Source organism: Rana temporaria, chromosome 4 (assembly GCF_905171775.1).
Source record: "Rana temporaria chromosome 4, aRanTem1.1, whole genome shotgun sequence".
In the NCBI taxonomy this organism is placed as follows: Eukaryota; Metazoa; Chordata; class Amphibia; order Anura; family Ranidae; genus Rana; species Rana temporaria.
In genome coordinates, this window is record NC_053492.1 from 24182942 (window position 1) to 24203089 (window position 20148).

Sequence of the window (20148 nt, forward strand, 5' to 3'; positions counted from 1 at the left end):
TATACAGTAGTTCAAAGAACGTTCCTTTCTGTTCCAGCATGACTGTCCTCCTGTGCGCGAAGCCAGCTCCATAAACACATGGGTTGACCACTTTGGTGTGGAGCAGGGGTCTCCAAACTTTCTAACAATAGACCAGTTTACAGTTCTTCAGACTTTAGACTGTGGCCAACGGGATTAGAAAAGGCTCCAGCGTCATTGGGAGTAAACCATGCCTCAGGCTTGGTGGTCAGTGGAAGTAAACAAACGATATTGTACCTGTCGTCAGTAGAAGGAGGAACACTGTAGTGCCCCATTATTGGGGTCAGTGAAAGGACTAGTTCCCCTATCATTTTTAAAAGTGGGAATAGTGCCCCCTCATTGGTATCAGTGGAAGGAATCGTGCCCCATCATTGAGGTCAGTGGGAGAAATACTGCCCCATCCTTGGGGTCATTTGGAGGAATACTGCCCCATCATTGTGGTCAGTGGGAGGAATACTGCCCCATCATTGGGGTCAGTGAGAGGAATACTGCCCTATTATTGGGAGGAATACTGCCTCATCATTGGGGTCAGTGAAAGGAAGGGTGCCTCAACGTTGATGTTAGCGGAAGAAATGGTGCCCCATCGCTGGTTTCAGTGAAAGGCACTGCAGACCTTTTAGCTCTGAGGAAAGGGGTTCTCCCCTGAAACGCGTCAGCCCTAGCCACGGTCACGGATCGAAACAATATCGTGCTATGCCGATGGTGTTGGTTCTTTGCTGCATTGTGATTCAAGGCCTGTTTTTAACACTCCTTTTGTGAGTATTATGATTTGTTTTTATTGATTCAATAAAATCCACCAAACAGTATCACACTAGGTCGGTGCGCCCTCCGTTTTTCCTCTTTTGTTTCCTTCAGTGAAAGGCACAGTGCCTCATCATTGATGTTAGTGGAAGGAGTAGTAGCCTTTTCGCTGGTGTCAGTGGAAAGAGTAGTGCCCTATCGCTGGTGTCAGTGGAAGGAGTAGTGCCTCAACGTTGATGTTGTTGGAAAGAATAGTGCCCAATCGTTTGGGGTAATGGAAGGGATAGAGTCCGGGCCATATTCTAAGTAAAGTTACGATGGAGTATCTCAGGATACTCCATCGTATCTCCCTTTTTTGGCCCGTGTATCTATGAGACTGATTCTTAGAATCATTTTCGCATAGATACACTGAAGATCCGACATGTGTAAGTCACTTACACTGTCGGATCTTAAATGTAATTACTCCGCCGGCCGCTAGGTGGCGTTTACGTTCAAGTCTCATTTGTTTATGCAAATGAGCCTGATACGCCGATTCCCGAACGAATTCGCGTCGCGTAACCGTCGCTTACGTCGTTTGCGTAGGCGTAAGGTTACCCCTGCTATATGAGGGGTAACCTTACGCCAGTCCCACTTAGGCCATGTTAAGTATGGCGTCGGGTCTGCGTCCTGTTTTCCCGTCGGGTACGTCGTTTTACTAAGTCGTTCTTGAATACGACTTTACGTCAATGACGCACACGTCGGCGTCATTGACGCCGAGAACTGGAGTATGCGCACTGGGCTATTTTAAGCCCGGCGCATGCGCAGTTCGTTAGAATCGGGGGCGCGCTTAATTTAAATAGAAGCCGCCCCCTTGGAGATACGCGGGGATACGCCGGGCCAAATACACTCCGCCGCCCCAAACTACGGAGCAAGTGTTTGGGGAATACAGCACTTACCCCTGTAGGTTGGGGCGGCGGAGTGTAAATGGCTTACGCACCGCCCGCCGGAAATCTACGAGAATATGGCCCTCCATGATTAAGTTCAGTGGAAAGAAAAGTACCCCATCATTGGTGTCAGTGGGACAAATTATGCCTCATCACTGTTATCAGTTGAAGGAATAATGCCCCATTGTTAATGTCGGTTGAAGGAATAGTGCTCCATTGTGGGGTCAGTGGAAGGAATAGTGCTCCACTGTTGGGGTCAGTTGAAGGAATAGTGCTCCACTGTTGTGGTCAGTTGAAGGAATAGTGCTCCATTGTGGGGTCAGTGGAAGGAATAGTGCTCCATTGTGGGGTCAGTTGAAGGAATAGTTCTCCATTGTGGGGTCAGTTGAAGGAATAGTGCTCCATTGTGGGGTCAGTGGAAGGAATAGTGCTCCATTGTGGGGTCAGTTGCAGGAATAGTGCTCCATTGTGGGGTCAGTGGAAGGAATAGTGCTCCATTGTGGGGTCAGTTAAAGGAATAGTGCTCCATTGTGGGGTCAGTTGAAGGAATAGTGCTCCATTGTGGGGTCAGTGGAAGGAATAGTGCTCTATTGTGGGGTCAGTGGAAGGAATAGTGCTCTATTGTGGGGTCAGTGGAAGGAATAGTGCTCCACTGTGGGGTCAGTTGAAGGAATAGTGCTCCATTGTGGGGTCAGATAAAGGAATAGTGCTCCATTGTGGGGTCAGTGGAAGGAATAGTGCTCCATTGTGGGGTCAGTTGAAGGAATAGTGCTCCATTGTGGGGTCCGTGGAAGGAATAGTGACCCATCCTTGGGGGGTCAATGGAAGAAATAGTGCCTTTTCGTTAAGGTCATCGGAATGAAAAGTGCTCCATCACTGCAAGGAATTGTGTCTCATCATTGGTGTCTGTGGGACAAATTATGCCTCATCGTTGGTGTCAGTGAGAGGAATAGTGCCCCATCGTTGGTGTCAATAGGAGGAATAGTGTCCCATGTCAGTGGAAGGGAAAATGCCATGAGGGCTGGATAAAGGGAAGCCAAAGGCCGCAATTTGAAGACCACTAGTGTGGAGGAACTTGAGGGTCCTGTATAGAGCCCTAAACTCAAGCCTACTGAAAACCTTTGGGATGAATTGAAATTCCGATTCTAAAAATGGTCTCCTTGTCCAACAATTAGTATCTGACCTCAGAAATGCTGTTTCCATTGGCAGAATGGGCACGCACTCCAAAGCCTTGTGCAAAGGATTCCCAGAAGAGTGAAGGTTGTTATACTGTAGCTACGAAATGGGAATCCAACGCCATATTAATGGCCATGGCGTTGGAAGGGGATGTCCATCAAGCCCATATATGTGTGGTCTTCAGGTGTCCAAAGACTTTGGCCATATAGTGTAGATGCAAGGAGATCTGTGCTTAGGTGGGTTTGCTTTTAAAAATGTAAAATGTGTGCCAGGTTTGCCCTGCTCATTTTGCCACACAAGTATTTGTTGGTTTTCTAACAAGACGTGAGTCTTAATGGTTTTGATTTGTCATTGTAGGTGACGCAGACAAGCCGTCCTGACCTCATCCTCTTCCTGATGAAATACCTAATGGCCCTTGTGGTGGGAATACCATCTGTCTTCTGGGTGGGCAGCAAGAAGACCTGTTTCGAGTGGGCCAGCTTTTTCCATGGCAGGAAGAAGAAAGAGTGAGTGTCTGCGCCAAGTAAAGAGTACCTGTGTCCCATCCAGTTCTTCACCACACAGGAAAGGGTGGAAGAGCCAGTGGATCTTTGTCAAAATAATCAAGATTTTGTAGTCCTTTGACACTAGAGGGCTTTTTAAAACTTTTCTATTCGCGTTACAAATTTCACAAACTTCGGGAGAAAAAAGTAGCGCAAGGAAGAGTAATGCCACGTACACACGAACGGAAATTCCGACAAGAAAAGCCAGATGTGAGCTTTTGGTCGGAAATTTTGGCCATGGGTAGGCTCCATCAGAATTTTTCTGTCGGAATTTACGCCAAGAAAAATTTGAGAGCTGCAAGAGAAGGCTGTGTGCAGAGCGGAGTGGAAGAGAAGGCTGTGTGCAGAGCGGAGTGGAAGAGAAGGCTGTGTGTAGAGTGGAGGGGAAGAGAAGGCTGTGTGTAGAGTGGAGGGGAAGAGAAGGCTGTGTGTAGAGTGGAGGGGAAGAGAAGGCTGTGTGTAGAGTGGAGGGGAAGAGAAGGCTCTGTGTAGAGTGGAGGGGAAGAGAAGGCTCTGTGTAGAGTGGAGGGGAAGAGAAGGCTCTGTGTAGAGTGGAGGGGAAGAGAAGGCTCTGTGTAGAGTGGAGGGGAAGAGAAGGCTCTGTGTAGAGTGGAGGGGAAGAGAAGGCTCTGTGTAGAGTGGAGGGGAAGAGAAGGCTGTGTGCAGAGTGGAGGGGAAGAGAAGGCTGTGTGCAGAGCGGAGGGGAAGAGAAGGCTCTGTGCAGAGCGGAGGGGAAGAGAAGGCTCTGTGTAGAGTGGAGGGGAAGAGAAGGCTCTGTGTAGAGTGGAGGGGAAGAGAAGGCTCTGTGTAGAGTGGAGGGGAAGAGGAGGCTCTGTGTAGAGTGGATGGGGAAGAGGAGGCTCTGTGTAGAGTGGAGGGGAAGAGGAGGCTCTGTGTAGAGTGGATGGGGAAGAGAAGGCTCTGTGTAGAGTGGATTTGGAAGAGAAGGCTCTGTGTAGAGTGGATGGGGAAGAGAAGGCTCTGTGTAGAGTGGAGGGGAAGAGAAGGCTCTGTGTAGAGTGGAGGGGAAGAGAAGGCTCTGTGTAGAGTGGAGGGGAAGAGAAGGCTCTGTGTAGAGTGGAGGGGAAGAGAAGGCTCTGTGTAGAGTGGAGGGGAAGAGAAGGCTCTGTGTAGAGTGGAGGGGAAGAGAAGGCTCTGTGTAGAGTGGATGGGGAAGAGAAGGCTCTGTGTAGAGTGGAGGGGAAGAGAAGGCTCTGTGTAGAGTGGAGGGGAAGAGAAGGCTGTATGTAGAGTGGAGGGGAAGAGAAGGCTGTATGTAGAGTGGAGGGGAAGAGAAGGCTGTATGTAGAGTGGAGGGGAAGAGAAGGCTGTATGTAGAGTGGAGGGGAAGAGAAGGCTGTATGTAGAGTGGATGGGGAAGAGAAGGCTCTGTGTGGAGTGGAGGGGAAGAGAAGGCTCTGTGTAGAGTGGATGGGGAAGAGAAGGCTCTGTGTGGAGTGGAGGGGAAGAGAAGGCTGTATGTAGAGTGGAGGGGAAGAGAAGGCTCTGTGTGGAGTGGAGGGGAAGAGAAGGCTGTATGTAGAGTGGAGGGGAAGAGAAGGCTCTGTGTAGAGTGGAGGGGAAGAGAAGGCTCTGTGTAGAGTGGAGGGGAAGAGAAGGCTCTGTGTGGAGTGGAGGGGAAGAGAAGGCTCTGTGTAGAGTGGAGGGGAAGAGAAGGCTCTGTGTGGAGTGGAGGGGAAGAGAAGGCTGTGTGTGGAGTGGAGGGGAAGAGAAGGCTCTGTGTAGAGTGGAGGGGAAGAGAAGGCTCTGTGTAGAGTGGAGGGGAAGAGAAGGCTGTGTGTGTAGAGTGGAGGGGAAGAGAAGGCAGTATGTAGAGTGGAGGAGAGGAGAAGGCTGTGTGTGTAGAGTGGAGGGGAAGAGAAGGCAGTATGTAGAGTGGAGGAGAGGAGAAGGCTGTGTGTGTAGAGTGGAGGGGGAGATGAGACTGAAAATATAAAGCCATTGTGTATGACACAGTCTTGTTCGGAGATGGGGGAAATACGTACATTAGGTCATACATTGAGGGTTCGGCAGAGCGGTAGAATGACGAAATTGTATAATTTTGTTTCTTTTCTCAGCAGAGGAGTCAATGAAAGCCGTCAGGTCCTCCAGGAGCCGGATTTTGCTCAGTCTCTTCTCCGGGACCCCAATACTCCCATCGTCCGCAAATCACGAGGGACGTCCACTCAGGGAACATCAACTCACGCCTCATCCACTCAGCTCGCTATGGTGGACGAGCAAAGAAGCAAAGCGGGCAGTGTCCACAGCAAGATGAGCAGCTATCATGGCAGCCTTCATCGCTCCAGGGATGGAAGGTGAGGGATGCTTCTTTCCTACGCTAGCTGACGTCTTGTGGCATAAACTACTTTTAAAGAGCAACACATAATGGTGCCGCTTCCCTGACGTTCCCCAAACACATAATAGTGCCGCTTCCCTGAAGTTCCCCAAACACATAATAGTGCCGCTTGCCTGAAGTTCCCCAAACACATAATAGTGCCGCTTCCCTGAAGTTCCCCAAACACATAATGGTGCCGCTTCCCTGAAGTTCCCCAAACACATAATAGTGCCGCTTCCCTGAAGTTCCCCAAACACATAATAGTGCCGCTTCCCTGAAGTTCCCCCAAACACATAATAGTGCACATTACAGGTTTTTATTGCTGTCTCTGCCTTCCTGCCCCAGTAACCTCAGTCCCTTATTTCTTGTCCTGGTGTCACAGAGACACACAGCAAGGGATAACCTACTCAATAAAAACAGACTGCAATAAAAAAAAACAACAAACTCACTTCTGATCTTTAGGATACGCTTCCCTGCAGGGTCTCCCTGGAAGACCCATTTGGGGACGTTCAAGGAAGCGGCACCGACGTTTACACAGTTTAAAGATGCGTGTTTGGGGTCAAATGAAGGAAAATATCATTGCCAGTGCACCTAGTAAGATGGAGCTAGAGAAAATAAGCGAGAGTTTAATCTTCCCAGTGGAAACACAGACAGCAATAAAAACCTGACAGAGGTTCCAACCTTACCACACACCATCCAAAACTGAAAAAAAAAAATGTTGACTATACATACACTTTACTTCAGCTCCAGAAGATTTTACCCCTCTTTATGACCGGGCCATTTTTTGCTATTTAGCACTGCTCTAAGTTAAGTGGTAATTGCGCAGTCATGCAACGCTGTACCCAAACAACATTTATATAAAAAAATTCACACAATTAGAGATTTATTTTGGTGGTATTTGATCACCACTGTTTTTAATTATTTGTGATACTGTATAAATAAAAAAAGACCAAAAATAAAAAATGTTACTTTCTTCTACAAAACATATCCAATAAAAAAAATTGAATTTCTTCATAAAATTTTGGCCAAAATGTATTCTGCTACATGTCTTTGATAAAAAAAAATCAATAAATGTATATTGATTGGTTTGCATGAAAGTTATAGCGCCTACAAACTGTGGTGTGTATGTATATATGTAAATATATATATATATACCGTATTTATCGGGGTATTGCGCACTCCAGCGTATAGCGCGCACCCCTAAAGTGGACCCGACATTCCTGTAAAAAAAGATTTTAGTACTTACAGTTTTCGTGTCTTGCGCGGCATCCATCGGCGGCCTCGTCGGGTCCGTCTGCGGCTTCGGGTGTCCTCTTTGTCGGGTCCGGCGTCCTCCCCGCTTGATCCCCGCGCCGAGTTTGAATACTGCGCCGGCATATACCGAGCGCAGTACACTCGTGTATAGTCGGGAAGGCTCGGCTACTCTCGCGCTCACATCCTGTACGTCCAGGACGTGAGCGCGAGAGGAGCCAAGCCTGCCCGACTATACACGAGTGTACTGTGCTCGGTATATGCCGGCGCAGTATCGGCGTATATCGCGCACCCACGATTTTGCCTTGATTTTCAGGGCAAAAAAGTGCGCGGTATACGCCGATAAATACAGTACACACAGTGGAACCTTGGATTACAAGCATAATCCGTTCTATGGGCAAACTCGCTTTGATATGCGAGTGCTTTGGATTACAAGCATTCTCCTAGAAGTCTATGGAAACCAAGATAATTTGTTCCACATTGACTTCTATGGCATGCAATACCGTATGTGGCCAGAGGTGGGGGGAGGGGTGGAGAGACTAGGAAATACTCAGAGACTGCTCAGCTTGGAAACACTTGGGAAGGAGTATTTCGAGGTGTTTCTGAGTATTTCCAAACAACTCCGATCGGCTCTGAGTGTCACCGGTGCCCCCGCACCTCTAACCAAATGCAGTACTGCACACCGCAGAGGCTTGAATCCTGCTTGTTTTGTGAAACAACACTCGGAAACCGAGTCGGGATTTGCAAATGTTTTATCCAATAGAGAACAAAGTTGGCTCAAGTACAGAGAATAGTACACATGACGAAAGGTCAGGGAACCAGATGGCTCCTAAATTAGGGTGTCCTCATCATATAGCCTCAAAAACAGGATAATATTGGATAAAACATTTGCAATAAAAAATCAATCAAGTCCAATTTCCCTGCAAGATAGTGAGACCCGTTGCTCCTGTTCTTGCAAAATCGGAATGCGTCCTGATGAAGCCTAATGGCGAAACGCGTTGATGCACTTGGGCTCATACTATATACTCTGTCTTTTTTGTATATGGTTTTTAAATAACTGTTTGTCTCCCGTATATGCCATGTATGTGCTCATATTCTATTAAAGATTATTTTTGGATATCACCATTGTTTACTGTGCCGTCAAAGTCCGACCTGGGGTTATCCTTTAGGTTCCCCCTTTTTCTGTATTTTACCATTTACTGTATATAAATAACTTCTGACCATTTGAGAGCTTGTAATCTAACAAGATGTTTTTGTGCTTAGGTACACCCCATGCAGCTACCGAGGAATTGAAGAACGGGTCACACACGGCAGCATGTCCCGTCTCACGGACCACTCTCTGCACAGCAGCACACATAGACTTAATGAGCAATCTCGGCAAGGCAGCATCAGAGACTTAAACAACCCTTTGTCCCACATCTCCCATGGTACCAGCATGAACCGAGTCATTGAAGAGGATGGAGCAAGTGCCTGAAGGTCCCCTTGATAAGAGACGCAAATGTCTTCTTGAAAGCACTATGTAGTTAAAAGGAATGAACTCTGCCCCCCTTACTTACAAAGGGGACCTGTTCATGGATTTACAGTCCTCAGTTCTTTAACGTTCCAGAGCTGAAAACATTGTGAAGCCAGAGCTGGTCCTGTCATAGACGGTATGACCCTATATTTCAGGATCTCCTCTAAAAGTCAGTCCATCTTGGTAAATTTATTTCCAGAATCAGCCCTTGAATATCCCAAGGAGGGTAATGAACCCAATGCAGTAAATCATTGTCAAGTGTGTAACTCTTTCCTGAAGACCCGGTGTCAAATTGTGGTTTGGACACAAGCATTCAAGTACGTCATGTGCTAGAAATGATGGTCGTCTAGTGCTTTCCACCCTCCAACAGCGAACTATTGAATAGGAGGTCTTTCATCACAAAGATCAAGTGCAAAAAATAGTCCAGAAAGCTGAATGATGACTTATCTTATGACCTCGGGTGGCACCCCCACCCCCAACCCCCTTAGTTACATAGTTGCCCCATGGCAATTTAGAGTCTTCTTCTTGGGTTTCTTATCGAAGTGTGAAGGCCTGGTTTACTTAAAGTATGCTCATAATTATTTATTCCCAAATACTTCATTCCATAAATATTGGTCAAACCAAACCATAGTCTACACACATTAAGGTGAAATCTAGTCTGATGGACTTTGGGTTCAACATTACTGATGATGTTCTAGTAACTTCTGGAGTAGACAACAACCCAAATCGAGACCCGAAAACTCTCTGAGGCTGGGTTCACACTACTACACTACTTTCATCCTACTTTGCTCTGCTACATTGGTCCTACATTTATTCTACATTGGTCCTACATCCATCCTACTTTCATGAACAGGATACTACTTTGGTCCGACTTCAATGATATTCAATGGGCCTGAAGTAGGATCAATGTAGGACCAAAAGTAGTACAGGGAGCATTTTCAAAGTCAGACCGACTTGTGTAGGACGCTACAAGACGCTCTCATAGGGAAACATTGAACACAGAGCAAAGTAGGATGAAAGTAGTGTAGTAGTGTGAACCCAGCCTAAACATCAGGTTGTTTTCGGTTGTATTGTCTAAGCATATGGATATGCAGTTGAGTTGAGTTGAGAGGGATCTTGATACTGTATAACGTGGTCTTACCCCGAAGAGTCCAGTTGGCCTTACAAGATGGAACCAGCATTGCACCTCTACTGTTGATGTCCATCTTGGAGTTCATTAGAACACTGGCAGTTTATAGCCCCCATCTTGGCTAATTTGGACTTTAATTATTTATTGACTGCCTACATTTTTATGTTTCTCCTTTCTCGACCTTTGCCTTTTGGCATTGGTCTTGCCCTTTATGTGGATTTTCGAAGTCACTGAATTACGTGAACCTTAATGGTCATTTCGCCCAGTAACAGATATTTGTTTTAGATGGAAAGCAGCAGGTCGAATAACGACTTGATTTTGAAGGACTTGGCTGCAGGGTTCCCAGCTCTAGTTCCCTGATTTTAACTGGCCATACACTTGTAGATTTGTGAAGGAACATTTGTGTTCCAAACTCTCATCAGTACATTTGATGACTTTCAAAAATCCTTACTTTTGTACGAAAGTGCTTTGAAAAATGTTTGGTTTTGGAATGAATGGGCTTTCTCGAGCAAAAACCACATTCACTGTTCGAAATTGGTTAGTTTGAGAAAAAATTCCCATCCTGCTTCTTCAAAATGTCACTGCAGTCCCACTGATCCCATTAACGACCTTGATTGTGCACAAAACCAGCTTCAGAAAGACATGGTTTGATACTAAACCCTTTCGAGAATGTGACGAAACGTGCCAGTAGGGGGCCTAGTGAGTTCATCATGCCTATCAGGAAGTAGTGGCAGAATATGCTGCAATGGTGGAAAATCAAACAAGCGTTCTTAAAGGGCTCGTTTACACTTGCTTCAACTTTTTGTTTTACAGGGGCCCAGTAGAACCCACGCTCATTAGTACCCCCACTCCTCAGATCCCCAGCTGATTGGTACCCCTCGTTCAGCAAATTCCCAGTTTTGTTATTAGTACCCTCGTTCAGCAGATCCCCTGCTCAGTCGTAGCCCCAGCTCTGCTAATGCCCCAATTAGTAGTGACCCCCAGCTCTGCTGATCCTCCACTCATTAGTAAGCCCCAGCTCCGGTCCTTACTCACATCCTGCTGTATTGCTACCATGTGTGTCATCTGTTGGTCTTCCTGCTTCGTTCTGCTGATTCTCTGCAGCTCGGTCCCCTCTCTCCGGTCCCAGCTCACCCTCTACTATAGCGTTCCCACATTGCACACCACGTCTGCTGGTTGCTTTGCTCTAGCCCTGGCTCCGCTTACCTTCCTGCTGCTCCACGCTGCAACCCAGATGTGACGTCTGCACCAGACACTTCCACAATATATACACATGTAGGTAGATTCGCAAAGAGTTAGGCCGGCTTATCGGTAGATAAGCCGACCTAACTCAGAATCTACGCCGCCGTATGTTTAAGCGTATGCTCAAACAGAGATACGCTTAAACATATCTTAGATTGCAATTTTTTGGATGGCCGCTAGGTGGCGCTTCCATTGCGGCCGGCGTAGAATATGTAAATGAGTTTCTACGTCAATTCCCGAACGTACGCCCGGCCGCCGCAGTCGCTTTACGCCGTTTCCGTAAGGCCTTAGGCGGCCTAAAGTTATTCCACCTATGAGGTGGAATAACAATGTTAAAGTATGGCCGCTGTTCCCGCCGCGAGGTTCGAATTTTTTACGTCGTTTGCATAAGTCGTCCGCGAATCGGGATTTACGTAGTTTACGTCCACGTCGAAATCAATAGGCCCGTACGGCGTACTTAGCCGCAATGCGCACTGGGAAATGTAGGCGCCCGGCGCATGCGCAGTAACAGAAAACGTCAAAAACGTGAGGTCAAGCCTCATTACCATACAACACGCCCCCCTCCAACCCATTTGAATTAAGCGCCCTTACGCCCGCCGCGTTTACACTACGCCGCCCTAAGTAAGGAGGTAAGTGGCTTGAGAATCATGTACTTGCCTCTCTTACTTAAGGCGGTGTAGTGTAAACACGCTAGGCTACGCCGACCTAGTTTTGCGCGCCCCTACCTGAATCTACCCAATGGACCAGAAGTGACTGCTGATGACGTCTTTCCGGTCCGCTTGTTGGTCTCCCAGTGCATCCTGGGATATCTCATACCTGCAAGGCCTCTAAAAACAAAGCAAAGCTAATGCTGAACAAAAGCCTCTCAAAAGCTTCAGGTTCTATACGTGAGGGTTGTCATAGACTTCTATTGAGGCTTTGGAGATGCTTTGAAGCACCAAGAAAGCAGCATAAGGTATATAATATTTGAAGCAATGCAAACAGTGAGAACTGTAACCATTTAATTTAGTGACAGGAGCTTTGATTGGCATTCAGGGCACTTTAAAAAAGCATGTCCAATGCCACATTTTGAAGCAAGTGTAACTGAGCCCTAAACACAAATGGTCGAACAAAATTCTACAAGTGTATGGCCAGCTTTAGTCTTAATGAAAGGATCCCACTCACTGCTGACTTCTTTAGGAAAGATGTAGCAGGAGGTGTGAGGTATTTGCCTTCCTTCATAAAGGCTGCAGCAGGAATGTGTTCTGGGAACTTCAAGAGATCTCACTACTGACACTAAAACTTCATCTGTACATTTGCAAATAATGTTAAGCTACACCATGCTTTTTGTGCTGCAAGCATCTTGGAGGAATGCCCCCGCCAAGCCCGTTGTCAGCCTGCAGCAGGAAGTGCCGTTACTGGCAGGATATCCGGGTAAGGAATTTTGCAACTCAAAAAAAACAAACTCTTTGCTTGAAGAAGTCTCACAATAATTTCCAAATCATTGTGGAAGCCCCCAGAGGACCAAGTATGTGGCCCCTGTTTGTCTTGTGGCAAAATCTTTTTTCTCTTTATGCTGGTGGAGCTCCACCCCAGGCTGAAGCCCAATTTATGGCCATTCCTATGTTGGGTAAAGCACAGCACTGTATCCACAACCTCCTCTTCTATATGTGTGGCAGGGCTGGACTGGGACAAAAATCTGGCCCTGAACTTCATTCAGACTGGCCCACTTTAATTTTGCAAACGTGTACAGGGGTGAGAGCAAGAGGGGGATGAAAGCGAAGACTGGGATCAATATGTTTTTGCTACTCACAATTATGGCCTCAAACTGCTTTCCCCTGGGCTCAGGCAGCCAGGATCTAGAGCTACTGTATCCAGTATCTAAATCTGCTGCCTCTATAGCCCCTTTCACAGCAGTCTGTGCACTGTATGGAATTGACATTTTACCCACCTGACTTGCGGTCAGAAGACAGGATCAATCCCATAGACATGAATATCGCCTGACCGGCCCAGCCAGGGCCGCAGCAGAATAAATGGGAGATCAGGGCTGCAGAGGAGGGGTAGGGCTTGCCATGCACGGCTCTCCTGGAGGGATGTTCCCCGTTCTGTGTCTGGGCGTTGGGCTCTCCGCTCTGAGCTCTCCACTGTCTCGGTCTTGTCTTCACAAAAGGGGGTCCGTGTGTGCAGGGAGGATGGGGAGACCTGATCTACTAGGACTGCTGAGGCGTACAGCATGTACAGAGACTGCTCTGCAGGCTCTCTGCAACAAGTGAAGATGCAGTGACAGGGCCCCCTACTAGCCCCGGGCCATTGGGCAGTGCCGAATGGTCAGTCCGCCCCTGTCACTAAAACCGGTCCACTGAGCCATCGGCCCACCTGGAAACTCCCGGCAGTCCCGATGTCCAGTAGTACATGCCTGATGTGCGGTAATAGTCTGCTCGCTGTGGTGCTGATCAAATATGGTAGGCAGGATCAGCTGAGACACAGTAATATAGCGCTTTATAGGGCTATGCTCATTCAATGCTGCCCCTGTGAACACATACACAGGAGCATCACGCTGACAGACCCCCTTCTGCAACCTGTGGTAAATGACAGTGCTCGTCTCCTGCACCAGAGGCGAGTATGGTCAGTCTGATGTCATTAGAAAGTCACCTACTGTTGAATAGCTTGGTCAAACATCATTGGAGGGAGGGGAGGCACGCTGTCAACCATGCTAGCTCGGGAACCAAAGCACGGGGCAAAACAGGACCAAGTGCTCCATTCTCTCAGTCCCCTGTGGTGTTGGACGCCAATTTGGAAATTATGGTGATACTTCTTCCTTAAGAAAACTGTATACAGTGAGGCACGATGACACGGATTTTGAGTTTGCATACAAACTAAGCATTCTTTGGCTTAAAATGATTTCCCAAACATAACGGTTCTTTAAATATCAATGGTAGATTTCATCCTTCTGGAGGGTAAGTCACCTGCAGCTGTCAAAGTGCCAAACCTTTCCACAGGTCTCTACAGGGTGGGCCATTTATATGGATACACCAAAAACAAAAGTTGGATTCAAAATGGCCGCCATGGTCACCACCCATCTTGAAAAGTTTCCCCCCTTAGATATACTAATGTGCCACAAACAGGAAGTTAATATCACCAACCATTCCCATCTTATTAAGGTGTATCCATATAAATGGCACACCCAGGTGGATCCATATAAATGGCCCACCCTGTATATCCACATCAACCAAGAACTGGACAGCTGTCTTACCAGGAAGACCTTTGTAGGCATTCCTCATAGCACTGGCCACCGATGGACATTCTCAGACGTTCGGAAGTATGAGCACCGTTCGTGTAACATAGTCCGAGATAGATATTTGTACAAAGCAAAATGTAGATAGTTTGGGGGGGAAAACAAATAATGTGATCTATTGCAACTTAAAAAGGGAATTGCTGTATTTAAATAATTTTTTTTACTACTGATAAATGTCCGTACACTGCAGTATTTAGCTTTCCCTGCCGTAGGAAGATGTCCTGGGCCTAAATTTTTAGGTTTTGGAACTGTTTTTGGAGCTTAAAGAGACCCTGTCACCAACAACTTAGAAAGAAATTGCAGGTACAAGCACAGAAAAATCAAGTATTTTATATGCTTAAAGCCTCATACACACGATCGGACTTCCAACTGACTTTTCTGTGGATTTTGCCCCGAATGGGCGTTGGCCGTGAATTTGGTATGCGCAGACATGGGCAGGACTTTTTCAGCCAACAAACAGGAACGTAGTGACGTAATAGATGTACTACGTGGCTTTTCTGCTCTTTACCGCCACCCTTTGGGCAACTTCTACTATTGTTGTCTGATCTTTAGCATTGGTTCTTGAATGGATCAGAGAACATCTGCCCGATTAAAAAGCAAAAAGGTTTGTCCGATGGAGCGTACACACGGTTGGATTGTCCACTAAAACAGGTCCGTCGGAGGTTTGTTGTCAAAAAGTCCCATCGTGTGTACGTGCCTTAAGCCTCATACGCACGATCGGACTTCCAGCGCATTTTTTGGTGGATTTTGGTCTGAAGGGCGTTGGCCGTGAACTTGGTATGCATACACACGGTCCAACATTTTCAGCCAACATCCACCAAACCACGTGGTTTTTCAGCTCTTTACCGCCACCCTTTGGGCAACTTCTGCTATTGTTGTCTGATGTTTAGCATTGATTCTGAGCATGCGTGTTTGTACTTTGGATTTTAGTTGGACGGACTTGCGTACACGCGATCTGATAAACGGACGTAACAGATTTATTGTCCAACAGATGGTGAGCATGAACAGCCAGGGCTGGACTGGGACACAAATTTGGCCCTGGACTTCATCCAGACTGGCCCACTTTAACAGGTCTCTCCCATGGCGGCCGGACAAACCACTCCTGGCCAGCCAACCCTGATGGCCACCCAGGCCCCGCCCTCCCCCTTCACGAGCCATTAGCCGTTCTACTTTACTACAGTAGAGTGGCTTGTACTGGTACTCTTATAGGCAGTACCAGTGGGGAAGCTAGACATTATTTCACCCGGAGGGGGCAGCGGTCCGCTGTCTCTGAAGCCGGCCCACTAATCCATCGGCCCACCAGAAAACTCCTGGTAGTCCCGATGGCCAGTCCATCCCTGTGAACAGCCAAAATTTGTTGCCATTAATTCAACCAACAATTGTCTGATGGAGCATACACACGGTCGGATTATCTGACGCAACACGTCCGTCAGACAATTATGGCCACCATAAAATTGGATTGTGTGTACGAGGCTTTACTTGCATCAATTTTTTTTCCCTTTCCATAAATGATTTTGTATTTATTGTGCCTTTTGAACTTGCTACAAAATGTGACTTCTCTAGAAGAGTCTGTTCCTTAGCACAGCCCCCTCCTTACACGTCATAGTTCTGTCCTCTTTTGGGAGTGTCTAAATTGCTGTCTATGCTGGCCCAGCTCCTTCACTGTCTGTGCTGGGGCCCTTACTTCCCTCCATAATCTTTTATACAGCTGCTGAAGGCGAATACTATACAGTGTCACTTGAGCGACATCAATAAATCCGCTGGAATTGCTGACATCACATCCAAGATGGTGGCACACAGCAACAGTCTCAGGGCTTTTGGATGTCTACACAATGGAGGCTTTTGCAGGATATAATATGCATAAAATCAATTACATTTTACATATATTCTTATGGAATTAATGATCTGGTGACAAGTTCTCTTTAATGCAAACTGATTGTCAATTTGTTAACTATAGACCGTTCTTTCAGCCACTTTGTACTACAAGGTCTATTAATCTGAATACATCTCAGAGGTCTGCCTATTCTTGTCAATAGTGGTAAGTTTACAATAGCAGGGAATATGTAGTGAGTATGTGAAACAAATAAAATAAAGTTAGGACTTTAAGAGCACCTTTATTATTCCACAGATGGTGATGAAGGCCACATTGTGTCTCGAGCAAAAGTCTTCAAAGAAACCGTGCTACTCAGCCCTAAAAACTACCACCTCCGATACATCCACTTTAAAAGGGTGTAAGAGATTTTGGTCTGGGTATTTAAAAAAATATATATCTTTATTTCTTAAACCCTTAACATAAGGTGCATTCCTGAGCTCCTACGTGCGTTTCAGCACTTTTTTGACATTCTGTACAAACTAACTTGTTAGGCCTCATTCACACGAGACGGACTCAGTTGTTACGGAGTCCGCCTGCTCCCGCCAGCTCAGCGGGAGATCGGATGACAAGCTCCTGTCTGCTCACTGAGCGGGGAGGGGCTTGTCGGGCGCCGCTGTCTCCTATGGAGCGATCTGATGAAAACGGACAGCATGTCCGTTTTCATCAGATCTTACCGGATCCGCCATGGACGGATGGGGACGTGCCCCCATACGTCTGTTTTTAGCGGATCGGATAGGGTCGGATGTCAGCAGACATGTCTCCGCTGACATCCGACGCTCCATAGGGATGCATGGAGCGGCCGTTCAGGTCCGCCGTCACAACTGACAGGCGGACCTGAACGATCCGTCCGTGTGAATGGGGCCTTAATGTGTTCTCTGCTAGGAGAGGGGAGCATGTCCCTCCTCTGACTAAGGCCTTTCCTAACCTTTTTAACATAGAGGAACCCTTTAAATAGAATTCTGGTCATAGGGGGATCTCGTGATATAATAATATAATAACTATATCTACAGCTTACCATACATCATGGTCAGTGGGAAGAATGTTCCTTACATTGGTGATCAGTTACATTGGTGATCAGTGGGAAGAATGCTCCTTACATTTGTGATCAGTGAGAAGAATGTTCCTTACATTGGTGATCAGTGGGAAGAATGTTCCTTACATTGGTGATCAGTGGAAAGAATGCTCTTTACATTGGTGATCAGTGAGAAGAATGTCCCTTACATTGGTGATCAGTGGGAAGAATGTTCCTTACATTGGTGATCAGTGGGAAGAATGTCCCTTACATTGGTGATCAGTGGGAAGAATGTTCCTTACATTGGTGATCAGAGAGAAGAATGTTCCTTACATTGGTGATCAGTGGGAAGAATGTTCCTTACATTGGTGATCAGTGGGAAGAATGTCCCTTACATTGGTGGTCAGTGGGAAGAATGTCCCTTACATTGGTGATCAGTGGGAAGAATGCTCCTTACATTGGTGATCAGTGGGAAGAATGTCCCTTACATTGGTGATCAGTGGGAAGAATGCTCCTTACATAGGTGATCAGTGGGAAGAATGCTCCTTACATTGGTGATCAGTGGGAAGAATGTTCCTTACATTGGTGATCAGTGGGAAGAATGCTCCTTACATTGGGGATCAGTGGGAAGAATGCTCCTTACATTGGTGATCAGTGGGAAGAATGTCCCTTACATTGGTGATCAGTGGGAAGAATGCTCCTTACATTGGTGATCAGTGAGAAGAATGTCCCTTACATTAGTGATCAGTGGGAAGAATGCTCCTTACATTGGTGATCAGTGGGAAGAATGCTCCTTACATTGGTGATCAGTGGGAAGAATGTCCCTTACATTGGTGATCAGTGGGAAGAATGCTCCTTACATTGGTGATCAGTGGGAAGAATGTCCCTTACATTGGTGATCAGTGAGAAGAATGTCCCTTACATTGGTGTTCAGTGAGAAGAATGTTCCTTACATTGGTGATCAGTGAGAAGAATGTCCCTTACAATTGGTGATCAGTGAGAAGAATGTCCCTTACATTGGTGATCAGTGGGAAGAATGTTCCTTACATTGGTGATCAGTGAGAAGAATGTTCCTTACATTGGTGATCAGTGAGAAGAATGCTCCTTACATTGGTGATCAGTGGGAAGAATGTCCCTTACATTGGTGATCAGTGAGAAGAATGCTCCTTACATTGATGGTCAGTGGGAAGAATGCTCCTTTAAATTGGTTTTCAGTGGGAAGAATGCCCCTTTACGTTGGTGGTCATTTGGATGAATGCCCCTTACATTGGTGATCAATGAGAAATTTGCCCCTTATACAGTATTGATGGTCAGTGGCAAGACTGCTCCTTACATTGGTGGTCAGTAGAAAGAATCCCCTCCTTGCGGTAGATAAAAGGATCACCCGTGTCAGTTGTTATCTGGGAAACAGAAGCTGATCCCATAGCAACCTTTGGAGGAATCCTAGGTTTCCACAGAACCCTAGTAGAGAAAGTCTGTCCTAGAGAATTCTGTGTACTCAGTCTAGAATTGATCTGGATTTATGTTCAAGTAACATTGTTATGTGATGGAACACGTATAATGCAGAAGGAGTTTGGTTACATTCGGAGAGCTGTAGCGTAGAGCAGTGGTCTCCAAACTGCAGCCTGGGGCCCACATGTGGTCCTTTGCTTACTTTTATCCATTGGTGGCATAAGAGGGGCATTATTCCCACCATCCACCAATGTAGGGTGCATTTTTCTCAACGTTTATGTTTTTTTTTAACAGGGCTTCCCCTAGACTTAAAAAAATAAATATTTTAAGGGTTCCTCTGGGGTTAAAAGGTAACGAAAGGCTGCTCTACGCTCGTGGATAAAAGGTGCTCTTTATATTTTAACTTCCAAGTTCGAACTTTAATAGTACGGGGCATGCCACGGTACTCCCGTTTTGCAGAGGATCATGGGAAAAAATCAATGTGGTTTGCCTTTGTCATAATCCGCTCGTTTATTTTATACATCCCGTAGGATACAATTTTTTGTTGTCATTTGCACTCTTTTCTGTAGAGTCGCACTGTACCTACCTGTTTACAATAGACCAACCTCTCTTTTTTTTGTAACATACATGCTTTGTGTTAGCACTTTAACAATGAGTGTATAAAGTTGATTTTTATTGTTTGTAGGTGTACATTTCAGTTTAGAGAGGTTGAATTTTTGTAATAAAATATTTGTGAAATAAGAGTCTGAGTTTCAGTTTATTGGCTTGGGAGGCTTAAAGCAATGTTACATCGATCTGTGAGATAACCAAACAATGTAGCACTGACCCTGGGGGACCCAGGACAATGGGATCCAAGAACAGTGGTACACTGACACTGGGGGGACCCAAGACCATAGGATCCCAGAACAGTGGTACAGTGACACTGGGGGGACCCAAGACCATAGGATCCCAGAACAGTGGCACACTGACACTGGGGGACCCGAGATAATGGGATCCAAGAACAGTGGTACACTGACACTGGGGGGACCCAAGACAATGGGATCCCAGAACAGTGGTACACTGACACTGGGGGGACCCAAGACAATGGGATCCCAGAACAGTGGTACACTGACACTGGGGGACCCAAGACAAAGGGATCCCAGAACAGTGGCACACTGACACTGGGGGACCCAAGACAATGGGATCCAAAAACAGTGGTACACTGGGGGGACCCAAGACCATAGGATCCAAGAACAGTGGTACACTGACACTGGGGGGACCCAAGACAATGGGATCCCAGAACAGTGGTACACTGACACTGGGGGACCCAAGACAATAGGATCCCGAAACAGTAGTACACTGACACTGGGGGACTCAAGACATTGGGATCCCAGAACAGTGTTACACTGACACTGGGGACCCAAGACAATGGGATCCCGGAACAGTGGTACACTGACACTGGGGGACCCAAGACATTGGGATCCCAGAACAGTGTTACACTGACACTGGGGACCCAAGATAATGGGATCCAAGAACAGTGGTACACTGACACTAGAGGACCAAATATAATGGTACACTGACCTGTGGGATCCAAGAAAATGGATAAAGTGATTTCCGGGAAACCCAAGATAAAGGTACCACCACTCATGGAATACCAGAACAATGACACACTGGCACATAGGAGCACA

The 20148-nt window shown here is 46.6% G+C and overlaps 1 protein-coding gene across 2 annotated transcripts in view; it reads left to right on the forward strand.

Annotated features, from left to right (window-relative positions):
- The window catches only part of FZD3 (frizzled class receptor 3), a 124058-nt gene extending 114819 nt beyond the window's left edge, over nucleotides 1-9239 (forward strand). Inside the window, exons 5-7 of one of the 2 annotated variants that reach the window (XM_040348129.1) lie at nucleotides 3216-3364; nucleotides 5479-5715; nucleotides 8250-9239. In XM_040348129.1, coding sequence (XP_040204063.1) covers nucleotides 3216-3364; nucleotides 5479-5715; nucleotides 8250-8460 — 597 coding nt within the window. In that variant the 3' untranslated portion in view covers nucleotides 8461-9239. The remainder of the gene's footprint in view (nucleotides 1-3215; nucleotides 3365-5478; nucleotides 5716-8249) is intronic. The other variant, XM_040348130.1, reaches the window with a different exon arrangement.
- Nucleotides 9240-20148: the final 10909 nt, after the last annotated feature.